The sequence below is a fragment of the Balaenoptera musculus genome, chromosome 1, assembly GCF_009873245.2.
Source record: "Balaenoptera musculus isolate JJ_BM4_2016_0621 chromosome 1, mBalMus1.pri.v3, whole genome shotgun sequence".
NCBI lineage: Eukaryota > Metazoa > Chordata > Mammalia > Artiodactyla > Balaenopteridae > Balaenoptera > Balaenoptera musculus.
The window spans coordinates 8,422,434-8,436,070 of NC_045785.1; the positions used below are offsets into that span (position 1 = coordinate 8,422,434).

The following is a 13,637-nucleotide window of genomic DNA, read 5'->3' on the forward strand; positions in this document are numbered from 1 at the left end:
TTGGGGCACAGGGTAGGGTCCTGACTGCTTATCTGAACAGGTGCTTTGACAGGCCACTCACCAGCCGATGTAGCACTGGCAGAGGTTTTCATGGGATGTTGCCTGTTTGATGAGCAGCTCAACTTGTGTTGGGACATCCAGCGTTTCATCGTGAGAGAAGTCCCGACCTAGGACAGGAGAAACAAAGCATCCAGTCTGCACCCGGTTATCCCTCCTTGCCCCCTGTTTGGCTTAACTGTCCCTGCGGCCCAAATCAGTTCCTCCTCATACATGAATATAAAGGCTAGACAACAGTTGGATTTTAAATTCTCCTCCACGTGACTTGGATAAACACCAGTCTCCTCTTAATACACACTCGGTCCTGGAGGGTAAAGTGCTACGGTCGGCTGAGTTCAGGAGTGGCGAAGATCTGGCCGATGGGCTTACGAAGACTCCTTCCTCTAGGCCATAATCATCCCTGAGTTGGGCAAGTAGCCGAGGAACCCGGTTCTTTTCGATCCTTCTAGCCTCCCCTTCGAGTCTTTCCTCCCGCAGGGCCGCCTGCTTTCACCACACATTCATACTCTCCCGCCTCACTCGGGCACTCGGCCCTGCCTGGCCGGCTTGTGCTGCTTCTCGGGCAACGTGCCTTCCCATCTCCGCAAGGGCCACTCCAAGCCCTCTACTCTCCTGAACGTCCACACCTCTCCTCTGGCTCCTCACCCTCGTCAGTGCCCTCATCTCCCCCTCTACGATGTAATGGACTCGCTGCATGCACAGTGTGTCGGGCAGTGTTCAAGGTGCTGGCTTCCTCTCCTTCCTTCCTGTTACCCCACAGAGCTGTCCCTCCTCCCCTTTAAGGCCGAGATCACCTGCACTTTGCTCCACCGCCTGCTGCTTTCTTAGGAGCCTTACATCGACTCTCCTGCCTCTCACTCATATCGTCAAACTCTCCCCCTCACGTTCTCGCTTTTTTTGTAAACACGTTCCTCTCCTACTGAAGGAAAAAAAAGCCTCTCCAACTGCTCCTTCTCCAGCTTCATCCTCGCTCCTCCCTGCACAGCCAAACTTCTCAAGAGTTTTCACACTTGTCTCCGTTCCCTCGCTTCTCCCTCTCACTTCACATTCTCTTCAGTTGCTTTAGTCTGGCTGTCAGGCTCATCCCAGCTCTCAGAAGGTCACCAGAGACTTGGAGCCACACTTGATCCCGCCCCGCCCCTCATGCCCCATCATCAATCCTTTGGCTTTTACCTTCTAAACGGCTATTGAATCCACCTCCGCTGCCGCCCTTGTCTAATCAACTGTCCAGCCTGCGTGACTGTGGCAACTGCTTCCTCCCCTTAGCCCCTGCTCCTCCCGTAGCCAGAGCAGGCAGGACTTCACAATGCAAACCTGCCCAGGCCCTCCAACCCCTTAAAACCTTTCAGTGGTTTCCCACTGCCCATAAGACATAGGATAAAAATATAAGGTCCTGTATGATCTGGCCCTGGCCTACCCAGAGTCAAAACATTTTGCACTGTGCTCCTCCCACCTTTCTCTGGGGCAGTTAAGACCGGCAGGCTTTCGGACCTTTTTTCTTGCTATACTCCCTCCTACCCCAGGGCCTTTGCACACGCTGTTTCCTTTACCTGGAACAATCTGCCCTAATCAACTCCTCTTTCAGATTTTAAGCTCATGGGTAGTTTGCTGAGGAAAGCTTGTCCTGAACTCCTGAACTTAAATTCCCTGTTATTGGCATCATAACCCCAGTCTCTCTCTTCCACCCACAACAGTATTCCTCTTTAGATTCTAAGCCCCACGAAGGCAGGGAAGCTGCCTGTTTTTACCAACACCGTTTCTTCAGCATCTAGCACTTGTGGGTGCTCAATAAACCAATGTGCCTTGATGACAAAGCTTATGTGCCAGGCCCTATGCTCAGTGCTGGGCCTCCCAGGTCTCAGTTCATCCTCACTGCCTTCTGAGGGGTCTTTGGCTTCCCCGCCTCCCACCCCCAAGTCACACCATCTGGTTAATGTGACATGTCTCCTGTTCAAAAGTATGTGTTTCTCCCCTTCCATGTTCTCCACTCCATAACAGCTACCTGAGTACAGATGGGCAATGAATCAAGTGGTCACATTTGCTCTAATATCAAGCCATAATAATAAAAAAAGTTTTTCCTGAATTTGGCTGACTCTGGACCCAACAGAACTTTACTGTTAAACTTCACTGTTAAAACAAGGTTAACAGCATTACTTAAAGTTTATTGGTCATTAGAGAATCAGAGAGGGTCCTTAACTGATGGCCTCAGAGACACTCCAGTTAGCGGCATAGGGTCAAAGTTTAGGCACCAACACCACTGGAAACTGGGCCAACCACCCACTAAAGGAGATTTTATGTCCCTTTCAAGTAAACACATACACACACTCACCAGTGAGCTTATCTCGAACTCTGTTAATAATTTGAATAGCTTTCTTATTTAGGGCCTCTGGTTTCACCAAACCGTCTCCAACTGGAATATACAAAAGTAGAAATAACAGTAAGATTGGATCATCACAACAGGTTCAATGGATGCCCCTGTTTTTCTCAAATATTCACTTTGTAAATGTTGAGTAATTCTTCTTGGTCTATCTTTGTCCTCAGAATATAATGAGAAATTCACAGGATCTTTTCTGCTCAAAGGCAGTTTTGTTGCTTCCTCTTACTGACCCTCATCATGGTGCACACAGCTGCTATTTTCTTAATGAGCTAGTCACTGGTGCAATTCCTCAGAGGTTGGACTTACTGAAAGAATGAATAGATTCTGGCACTGTGGTCCCCGTTTTCTTATGGGCTGGTTCCCCAAGTTCCACACCATCCAAAATTTCTAGGAGGAAAAAAATCAGTTAGCAGAAAATTCAAACACCAAGAAGCCACTGTTTCAAGGTATTAGCTCTAATTCTTCATGTACTATATTCCCTTTAACACCTGCCCTACCTATCTCAGAGGGGAAAGGACAGAAGAAGTGTTATGTTACTCTTTATGTATTTAAAAGTTCTTAGTGAGTTCCTGGGTGGTCTAGTGTTTAGGATTCGGCGCCTTCACTGCTGTGGCCCGGGTTCAGTCCCTGGTCAGGGACCTGAGATCCCACAAGCTGCATGGCGCAGCCAAAAAAAAAAAGTTTTAAAATCTGCAAAGCATGAATTTGCAAACATACAGCATTAATAAAATGTTCTGACATACAGAATAGGATCACGAGTCAAAGATCTGGTAACAAAATTTGGTTGGACAAAAACTGGTAATGACATAAAGAAAACCAGTTTTCAATGGGTCACACACATGACTGGAATGTTATTCCTTGGAGGAATTTATACATCAATTCTGGGGAGAAAAAGTCCACAAGCTTTAGGGTCACCCTCCAATGATTGTGGCCTTCAGGAGAGCAGTCTAGAATCAAAACTATGAAGTTATTTACACATTGTCCTTGGACATCACAGGCCTTCAAACTGAAGCTAGTAATAATAATACTTTTATTAATGAGTCCCTGGAACTTCATTTTTTAAAAAAAATAAATTTATTTATTTATTTATTTATGGCTGTGTTGGGTCTTCGTTGCTGCATGCAGGCTTTCTCTAGTTGCGGCGAGCGGGGGCTACTCTTTGTTGCGGTGCACGGGCTTCTCACTGCAGTGGCTTCTCTTGTTGAGAAGCGTGCGGGCTTCAGTAGTTGGGGCACGCGGGCTCAGCAGTTGTGGCTCACGGGCTCTAGAGCACAGGCTCGGTAGTTGTAGTGCACGGGCTTAGTTGCTCCGCGGCATGTGGGATCTTCCCGGACCAGGGCTTGAATCCGTGTCCCCTGCATTGGCAGGCGGATTCTTAACCACTGTGCCACCAGGGAAGTCCCTGGAACTTAACTTTTAAGCCACATAAAAACAACCAGGTCCACCAGCACCTAGTGCCACCAGAACAGGCTGTCCTAATTCCCCTCTGCAATAATGTATTAAGGAGGTGGACCCTGAGAGTTAAACCAGTAAGTATCATGTAATTTGGGTGAGGCCAGTCATCTGTATGAGGCCCCCCAGACACCGTGGGTGATTCAGGTATTTACGGTATGCAGTGTAGAGTCCAAGCTATTCATAGATGATACCAATCCAGGATCCCAATTTCCTGCCGAGAACACTCTCTTCCTTTCTACACATCCAGATTCCATACATCCAGTAAGGCTCAGCTTAAATTCCACCAGCCCACGATCTCCCTAAACCACTGCAGTTCAGAGTGGTATCTCCTTTCTAAGGCCCACCATCCCTCTGTTACCAACCAAATCATGTGGTACCTGTGCAGTGCACTGTTCTCTTTATTTTTTCATATATACTCTGGTCAATTCCATAATGGGATTGTGTGCTTCTTCAGGGCATTCTCAGTATCTCACATTCTTTTTGCACCTCTAAACACTATTTGGCTTAGCTAAGTAACTAGTTGCAAATGTTCCGTAAGTATTTGTAGAGAATATTTTACTGTTATACACCCTGACAGTACTTCCCAAAGGATGACTGTGTAGGATGTTGTTAGATGTGGGGGTCAAAGGGTTGGGCTGAGGGTAGGGAGCAAAGGGCAAGGGTAAACAAAGTTAAACAGCTTTACTTTGAGATGTCTCAGAGCATTTAATACGCTGACCCTGTTCTGGCTCTTGGAAGGACATTATCTTCTTGGAACCCTGTTCTGTGGACCACATTCTTGGAAACAATGTTTCATGTGGTTTCCCAGCTCCTCAGGCAGCAGTGTGAGTACATTTCTGCTGCTTCCATCTTCCTATTTCTGAGCTATTAACAAAGCTTTAGGATTAAGGTATTATAGCTAGTAATTATCACAACCCAGGCACCATTAAAGGGCAGGCTAAATACAGGCTAATATTCAGACATACTTTTAATTATGTTTTTACAGACAGATTAAGATTGGATAGTTTGATCAAAATTTCTGAGCTTTAGCTACCCACTCCTTCCTGAGAGGCATTAAATAAAACACACGTTAGGTGCTTACTACTTTAAGTCATGCTTCCTAAAGGCAGTGACAAAGCTCACCCTCTTCTAGAAACACTATGGACAGAAAAGGACAGAATCTGCAACCCTTCAGGGGATGCGCCCACCTACTGACTGGCCAGCAGAGTAGGAATCTGTCCTCGTTCGTGATCGCTTGTTGCCTTTGGTATTTGCTAGGGAAAGAAATAAAGGGAGGATTAAAAAGTGCTTCAAACTTTGACTTGAAAAAAACTTGATTGATATATTTTCTTATAATCATAAAAATATAATTTTCCCAAAAGCTATAACCCCTAAGAGAGAACCAAAGACGTACTGCTCGGGAGAAAACGGGTAGATGTTAGCACAGGTATCCCATCCTGAGGGACACTTTATATGGTTGAGCTGGATTCAGACTATGTAAACCAGACAACAAGGTGAAAGTATGACAAGCACAGTGGAAAAGACGCCTCTTATTAGTAAACACCTTCTAAGGAGGTAGGAAAAAAGAATAGACTGAGATATTGCTGAGATACCACAACTGCTTGCATCTCCTGTCAAAATTCCATCTGCTACTTAACATGAAACCTAAACAAAAATCATGAGAGCACTTAATTTATCCTGAAAAAGGTTTCAGTTAGTATCTAAACTGATGACTGGAGTTTTCTGTCTTAGTTAATAAAAACACTTGAAATTCATTTCCAGCCACCAGAGCTGCTTTGTGAAAATGTAATGCAGCAGCCTAGTAATGTGTCCTGGGCCCCGCGCTTGAAGGGGGACGGGACCGTGAAGTGGAACGCGCCAGACGCCCCCACTCTGGGAGGGCGCGGACCCCAGTTCCCGGGCACTTGCTAAGACTCACTGTCCATCAGCCTCCAGTTCAGCAAGGGGTCGTAGACGAAGGCTTCCAGCACGGCCATGACGCTGTCCTTGTGCTCCCGAAGCACTTCCATCACCGTGTGGCATGTGATTCTGTAGTTGCCATCCAGGCCCGTGACCTGCAGGCGGGCCAGAGCCATTCACCACAGAGGTCACTGACACTGGCCCCTGAAGGCCTTACAACCGCAAGTCAGGCAGTCAAGAGGGCGTGTCACCTCCACGCAGGAAGACGACTTAGCCCGTGACTGATGGGCCAGGCTGGGAATGTCTTCAGAGCAAAGGGTCAGGTCAGGACTGTGATTCATATGAAACAAGGTCTGGAGCAAAGGTTGGTAAGACTTTCAAAGACTGATCATTTCTAACACAATGGAAAATACCAGGAAACGACTACAGAATAACCTGGGCATTTGGGGAACTGGAGATCCAACAAGGAAGGAAGTCTGTCCTCAGAGAGGGTTGGAACTGTATTGGTCCCACTTCAAATCAGCTCGTTACCAATATCCACTCACCTCCATAGCATTGGTCAACATTCTTGTTAGTCTAAATGGAATCTTCTCTGGGAATTTCTCTCTGGTCATAGCAACCTAAGGATAATAAAGGGAAAAACCAAGTCCACTGGTTAGACTGTTTTCCTCAGCTGAAGCCAGGGGCAGGCAGGTGGCTTTCCTTTGCATCACCAGCACCGACTTCAGTTAGAGCACAGAAAGGAAGCAGCTTGAGTTTAGTGACGGGTCTTGTCACTGGGATCGAATAGACAACTAAAAATAAAAAAGAGAGGGTGGGGGAGAGGGAGAGAGGGGGAGAGGGAGGGTGGGGAGAGAGAGGGAGAGGAAAGAGAGAGGGAGAAAAAGAGAGAAAAAAAGAAAAAGACAAGTGTGCATCATGCCCAGGCCTTTGACCAGCAGGCCACGTCGAGGATAAGGGATTCCTCCACTTAAAGAGGGTGTGTGGGGACTTCCTGGCTAAGTGGCTAAGACTTCGCTTTCCAGTGCAGGGGGTACGGGTTTGATCCCTGGTAGGGAACTAAATCCCACATGCCTTGCGGCCAAAAAATCAAAACATAAAAAAAAAAAAAACCCAGAAGCAATATTGTAACAAATTCAACAAAGACTTTAAAAATGGTCCACATCCAAAAAAAAAAAAAAAAAGAAACTTAAAAAAAAAATTAAAAAGGACTTCCCTGGTGGTCCAGTGGTTAAGATTCCACGCTTCCAATGCAGGGGGCGTGGGTTTGATTCCCTGGTCGGCGAACCAAGATCCCACATGCCGCGTGGAGCGGCCGAAAAGAAAAAAACAAACAAAGGAGGGTTGTGAACTGTGCCCCCCACCCACCTTTTCTGAGTCCAATTATGGCAAGTATCAAAGAGCATGGATTTCATTTGTTAGATTGATTTTCTGTCACTTTGGTAGGAGAGGCAGGGGTGAGGATACTGCATTTTGGGCTTAAGTTTGCCTAAATGGTTGGAGGGGGGTAGAAAGTGGTCATCCGGGAAGGTGAGGTTACGTGGTGTTCTGGAACGCGTGTTCACCTCAAAGCAGTCCCCAAAGTCAATGTGCAGGATCTTCCCGCTCAGCCGGTCCAGCATCAGGTTGGATGGGTGTCTTTGAGAAACAGAAGAGAGACCGGGGGAGGTCAAGAGAGCAGCACAGATGAACAAATCCCCAAGTCTGTGAGACTCTAGGCCAGGGGCTGGCAAACTACAGCACTCAGGCAAAATCTAGCAGCACCCATCCAACTTTTGTAAGTAAAGTTTTACCGGAACACAGCCACACTCATTTGTTTATATATTGTTTCAGGCTGCTTTTATGCTACAGCAGCAGAGATGAGTAGTTGTGACGGAGATCGTATGGCCAGCGAAGCCTAAAATATTTATTATCTGGCCCTTTACAGAAAAAGTTTGCCGACCCCTGCCCTAGGGCTCAAATGAGAATTTATCTGTGTGAATCACAAGTTGCCCCATGATACCGAGACAATTTGCTTTCCCAAGGTCTTTGGTCACAGAATAAATGGTTTCTGGCAGCGCTGGCATCTCAGAGTGACAAGGCTCTATCTTCGCTACTTGGCACCTATCATAGGGTCTCATCTCCCTGAGCCCCTGAGCCAATTCAACAGGTGTTTTACTAAGTTTTTTTTTTTTGGATCTTAGTTCCCTGACCACGGATTGAACCATGCCCCCTGCATTGGGAGCATGGAGTCTTAAGCAGTGGACCACCAGGGAAGTCCCTCTGAGTTTTTTAAAAACAGGAATTTATTATTTCTGTGTGATAAAATTTTTTTCACTCTCAAATAATTGCATGAAACATGATCTCAGGAGAAGAACAGTAGACGTTGGAATACTAGTTTTTTTTGGTTTTTTTTGTTTTGAATTTCTGAACATTGCTAAACTACTTTTTCAGTCAGTACACTAGGATGAAATTTATTATGTAGGAATATCAGAAGGATCTACTTTGGTTGGTTTCAATTAAGGAAATAGAATTATTTATCTTAGCATGGTGGTGATTGATAAATGTTTATTGAATCAATAAAATCAACTGGATTTAATACGGGTTTTAATACATTAAACCAACCTATGGAGAAAGTAGTACCCTTGAACTATGGTTTTTCTTCTCTTTAGTTTGATGTGTTGTTCTGTTGGCATGGACAATAAATAGGGGACTAAGGTTGATGCCCCAAAAAGCGCCTAAAGTACAAAATACAAATATTTACCAAATGGTCATAAATCTCACTGAAGACAAAATGAAGCCATTCAAGAAAACTACAATGGCTACAAAATGAAGCCATTCAAGAAACAAGACTCAAAGAAACAAATTCACTCACCTATCGCCCAGGCCCAAAATATACCCAACCATGGACATGACCGCTAAAGAGCGGGTGTAATTGGTTCTTCGATCAAACCACACCTAGAACACAGGAGCACACGTGAACCAAGGCTCTGGAAACTAACTTGTTTCAACATAATTATACCCCAGTCAGTTGTTTGCTTATCGTCCATCAATAACCAGTTAGAACATATAAGGGAACCAAAATCACGTTCATAATTACAAAGATAAACTATGCTCAGAATAAACTTAATTAGAAATGTACAGAACTTAGATGAATAAATAAATTAAACTTTGCTTAGAAATATAAAGACTTGAGTAAATGAAAATACCCATTTAAGGATATCCACTTAAGATTGAAAAGATGTAATATCCTCCCAGATTATTTAATACACTTTATGTAATTTCAATAAAAATTCTTTGGCACGTTTTTGGGGGACCTTGACAAAATGATCCCAAAATTTATCTGGAAAAAAATTATATGTAAATAGCCAATGAGAAGAGACTTGTATTAACAGTGGGATACTTGAGGAGAAACAGGCAGAAAGATCAATGAAATAGAAATTCTAGAAAGAAATCCAAAGGCATATAAGAATTTAGTATATAATAAAAATTGACTCTTTTAAACAGTGGTGAAAGGATGGATGATTTGGTAATACTAAAATATTGCTTAATCATCTTAAAAAAATAAAATTTATGCCCTAACTTTAAATTCCAACTTGGGTTAAGGATTTAAATGTAAACACAAATCTTTGTTTTTTTTTCCTTGTGATAAGAACTTATGTAATTTACTCTCTTAACACCTTTTCTATTTATCATACAGCAGTATCATATCACATCACAAATCTTATAATTAGTACAAGAAAAGATATGTAATCTTGAGGAGGAGACTTTCTAAATATAAAGCCAAAGGTAGACTTTAAAGAAAAGGATTAAAAATCTATTAACTTCTAACATTTAAAAATGCACATCAAAACCAAAACAAAACAAAAATTTCAAACCGAGAAACATACTGTTAACAAAATTGAAAAACCAAATAAATAGGAAATTTATAATACATACGAAAAAGATTTATCAGCCTTAATAAAATACTATCGTAAAGCAATGGTTGAAACTTGAAACTACTAACTACTGCTAGACTGCGTGGCTCGCCCATTCAATTTCTGCTCTCAAAGACTGCCCATCGTCCACAGCTAATCATTACAGAGACTCGTCCACCAGGTGCACAGGAACAAACAAGAAAACCATTCCTGACCAGAGGGGGTGCACCAAAAGCAGCGGCATGAGTTGGGGGGGTGGGGGGCTGCCGTACCTCAGAGCTGGGGCTCTTCAGCCACAGCAGCTTGGCCAGGTCGTCCCCAGCCGTGTTGTTGACGGCGTGCTCAAACACCTCAACCTTCTGCATCAGAGTCAGGTGGTCGTAGTCCGGAGCCATCTGCACCAGGACACAAGGGTTGTGAGGGAGCGGCCGGCGACAGGCAGCTCACACCCAGGAAGAAACGCGGCTCTGCGGCCAGGCAGGGCTGGGTTCTGATTTCCCCACCACCGCCAACAGGAGAAGGGAAACAAGGAAAAGCAGTGGCCACTCTAACCCAATGACCACAGGAAGTGCCAGGGCGTAAGGGTAAAACGGGCCTTGCCTCAGTACCAGCCTACCGGTATGAACGAGAACACTGGAAGGTTCAAGGTTTTGGGTAACAAACGATTCTCGTTCTCCTCGCTCACACACCTACTAAGCATTATTTCCCCATGTGGCCAGTCAGTGCTCTGTATACATTATTAGTATTCAGTAGATACATGTTGCCTGATAAATAATGCTGTCCAGTCTCACGGAGGGTGATGGAAACCTAATTTCTGGGCTTTAGGGTCCTTCTGTTTCTTAGAGAAGGTTATCTGCTTTAGGACTCACATCATTAATCCTTCATCAACAGCTAATTCCCTCAAATAGATTTTTCAGTGATGGACACGTATAGGAGAACGAGAAAAGCAGCTTTGTACAGATTCCCTGACTTGTGAGTTTTGCCTCCGAGACATTAAAGGGTTGGGCCTGGCAGACTCATCACGTACCCGCAGCATGATGCGATGCTCGATGTTGAGAAGGATCTTCTTTTTCTCCCTGTAGTCCCGGATGAGGGCGTGCAGCGTGTCACAGTGGGGGACCCAGCCAATGAGGCCCGAATTGGTTGATAAGGGAATGACAGCATATCTCTGGATGCTAAAACCCACGGGAAGCAGGGTCATTGAGCAGAAAACAGAGTAGAACTTTGATCCACTCACGGCACATGCAAACTGGTTTTAATGAACCTGCCGGCACACGGCTATTGTGGGGTGTGTGATGAGGGACGTTGTGTGAAGGATAAAGCATCACACAGAGTCAGGGGGCTGATGGTGTGAAGGCACCATCAGCCTTCCCAAGCTGTCTAACAAACTCACTCCTTTGGGGGAACAATCCTGTGATTATTTCTAAGCCTAAAATAACCTCCCCACTTAATATCTACGTTCTTAACAGAAAGAGGAGTAAGAGAAGACTGAGGACAGGAAGCGCTCAGCAGGGCTGTCATTCTGTAAGGGTAGAACACATTGAATTTGTGGAATCTCCAGTCTAAAGGCCACAAAGTGTTCCTTTCTGAATCCTCTGGAGGTTATCAAACACATTTCCCATGAGAATACTCTAAAACCCTGGAGAATTTTTCTCTTTGACACCTTGGCTATTGATGACTTCCTGTCAGGTATGTAATTATTTATTTGGCAAAGGTACATGACTACCTGGAGAGATGTTAAGAAATAACTAGAAGATTTCTCAAATCAGTGCCATTTTCACGGCATCCTGAATACCTGAGGTTTTTCCGAAGAGATGTTGGGTCATTGGCCAGAAGGGTGTTGACCAGGCCGAAGAGCTGCATCACTCGCTCGTCCTGCCGCAGATCTTCATGGCCCTTCAGGAGGAAGACAACTCGTGCCCGTTGCCTGCCTGTAAGAATGGGGGAGCAGTCAGCGAGGATCAGAGGGTCTCAGTCCCACTGGCTGGTGGGCCACCACTGCAGTCACAAGTCTGTGGACACATAACTTACCCAGTCATACTGTCCCTACAAACACAAGAAACACTCCCTAGGACGGATGAAAAGAATGGCCCTCCGGTTAATGGTCCCCCAATGAGATGTTGTTCAAATCAACGTAAGTAAAATTTTTAAAAAACTCTGTCTTTGAGGGCCAGGAACAAGTCTGCACAAAGATGGTCACTCTACATGTCCCCTCCCCAACCCACTTTCTGTCCTTCTCTGTCCTGCTCTGACCTGAGAAGCCTGACCCCTAGAGACCACATCCCCTGGGCTCCCCTGTGTGCCTGGCCAATGGGGGCAGCGGCAGGAGGCCAGAGGGTGGGAAGAGGGAGAGGTCAGGGTCCTTGCCCCTGACAACTGGCCAGGCTACGGTTCTGGAAATAGCTCCCTCCCACTGTCTGAGCCACGGCTTCTAGGGGACGGCCTCTCCTTCCAGGTTACAGCCCTTGCCGGGCTCTGTGCCCTCTTCAGGCTGGAGGCTGGGGGTGAGCACTAACTTCACACTACCGGCTCTCTTAACTCAGCCACACCTCTGAAAACAGTCCTTCGGTAAAGTCTCTTTAATTAGACGCTGCTGAAAGCTGACCAACACGTGTTTTAGTATTAGAAAAGGCCAGCCCACGGACAGACAATAACCCGTGGACCACCATTCGCTGCTGCCGGTGAATAATCACCGTTTAAAAAACACGAGCGCTGTTAAAGGCAGGCGAGCCGAGAGTGCCAGCAGAGCACCCAGGCCTCCCGAAACCGCCCCGCTAGGTAACAAACCTCACTGTTAGGGCTGACTGCTACTTCAGTCTGTTCACTTTACACGGCATTTCCCACAAAGAGAGAACGTGAGAGTAAACAAGGACACTCAAGCCCGGTGCCCTTCCTTCGACGTGGCCTCTCACCTGCCGTGCTTGCATCCGGGGCCTCCTTCTTGCCTCATCAGCTCCCTGACAGCTGCCCACCCACCCATCCTCCACAGCTCCCTTCCACCTGTTCCGGGGGCGGGCGGGAGTGTTACGCTTCACTTAAGTAAGCACAGCTGTATGAATCAACGAGGGGCCCCAGGGAGGAGGCAGTAAGGAGAAACCCACTTTTCCCTACTCGGCTCTCAATGAAGGCTCTCAATGAACGGGAGAAAGATTAGTCGTGTGGACAGCAAGCAGTCGTTTCAGGAGGGGGAGGGGTCCGCCAGGGTGGGAGGGAGACTTGGGTCCTTACCCGAGTCTCAGGTCCGCACGACGGTCCTTACCCATAAGCGTCAGCTTCCGGGGCCTCTGCTTGGATGTGATGACTTGTAGAGATGGTGCAATGGACTGAATGCGAATGATCGGCTGGTTGGGGTCGTATGTTCCTGGCACAGCCAATTCCAGGTCCCGGCACATCAGAAGTTTTGGGGACACATATTGCAGCTCTAAGGATGTGAGCTGTGAATAATTACCACAGGGTTTAGTTTTCTGCCTCAGGGAGGAATTTAAATGCCATTTAAGTATTTTTCAATGGGTTGCCAATAGCGATGACTTGTCCCAAAGTCTGCAGGTAGACGTGGAACCAGGTGCTGGGGGGTTAGTGTTAGACTGTTCACAGACAATAAAACAGAAAGGACTATAATGACTGTTAACCCTGCTGGAGCCTCAAGATCCTACCTGAGGCAGCTGCTTTGAGATTCGTCTGAACACGTGGTAATAGAGGTCCCAGGCTTGGGTGAGGTCCTTGACATTCCCTGATTTCATGTACTTCCTGCACCACTCCTGGGCCTCCATTAAATCTCGACCATACGCCTGAGAGGGAATGCAGGGGAAATCTGCAAGTTGTCATTTGTGTTGACTAAGCCACGGGGCTGAGTCCCCAAGCAGACAGCAGAACTCCTCGGGAGCGCACCCTGGCCAGAAGGCACTGGCCTGGATCGCTCAGCCGGGAAGCTCGGCAGTGTTCCAGCCCCAAAG

General features: G+C 46.2%; 1 protein-coding gene across 1 annotated transcript in view; it reads right to left on the minus strand.

Annotated features, from left to right (window-relative positions):
* Nucleotides 1-13,637, minus strand: part of MTOR (mechanistic target of rapamycin kinase) — a 126,228-nt gene that overhangs the window by 1,590 nt on the left and 111,001 nt on the right. The window contains 13 exon segments of the mRNA XM_036841417.1: nt 62-167; nt 2,387-2,467; nt 2,741-2,821; nt 5,077-5,142; nt 5,808-5,943; nt 6,334-6,408; nt 7,354-7,426; nt 8,643-8,725; nt 9,957-10,079; nt 10,712-10,859; nt 11,480-11,615; nt 12,944-13,118; nt 13,338-13,472. Coding sequence (XP_036697312.1) covers nt 62-167; nt 2,387-2,467; nt 2,741-2,821; nt 5,077-5,142; nt 5,808-5,943; nt 6,334-6,408; nt 7,354-7,426; nt 8,643-8,725; nt 9,957-10,079; nt 10,712-10,859; nt 11,480-11,615; nt 12,944-13,118; nt 13,338-13,472 — 1,418 coding nt within the window.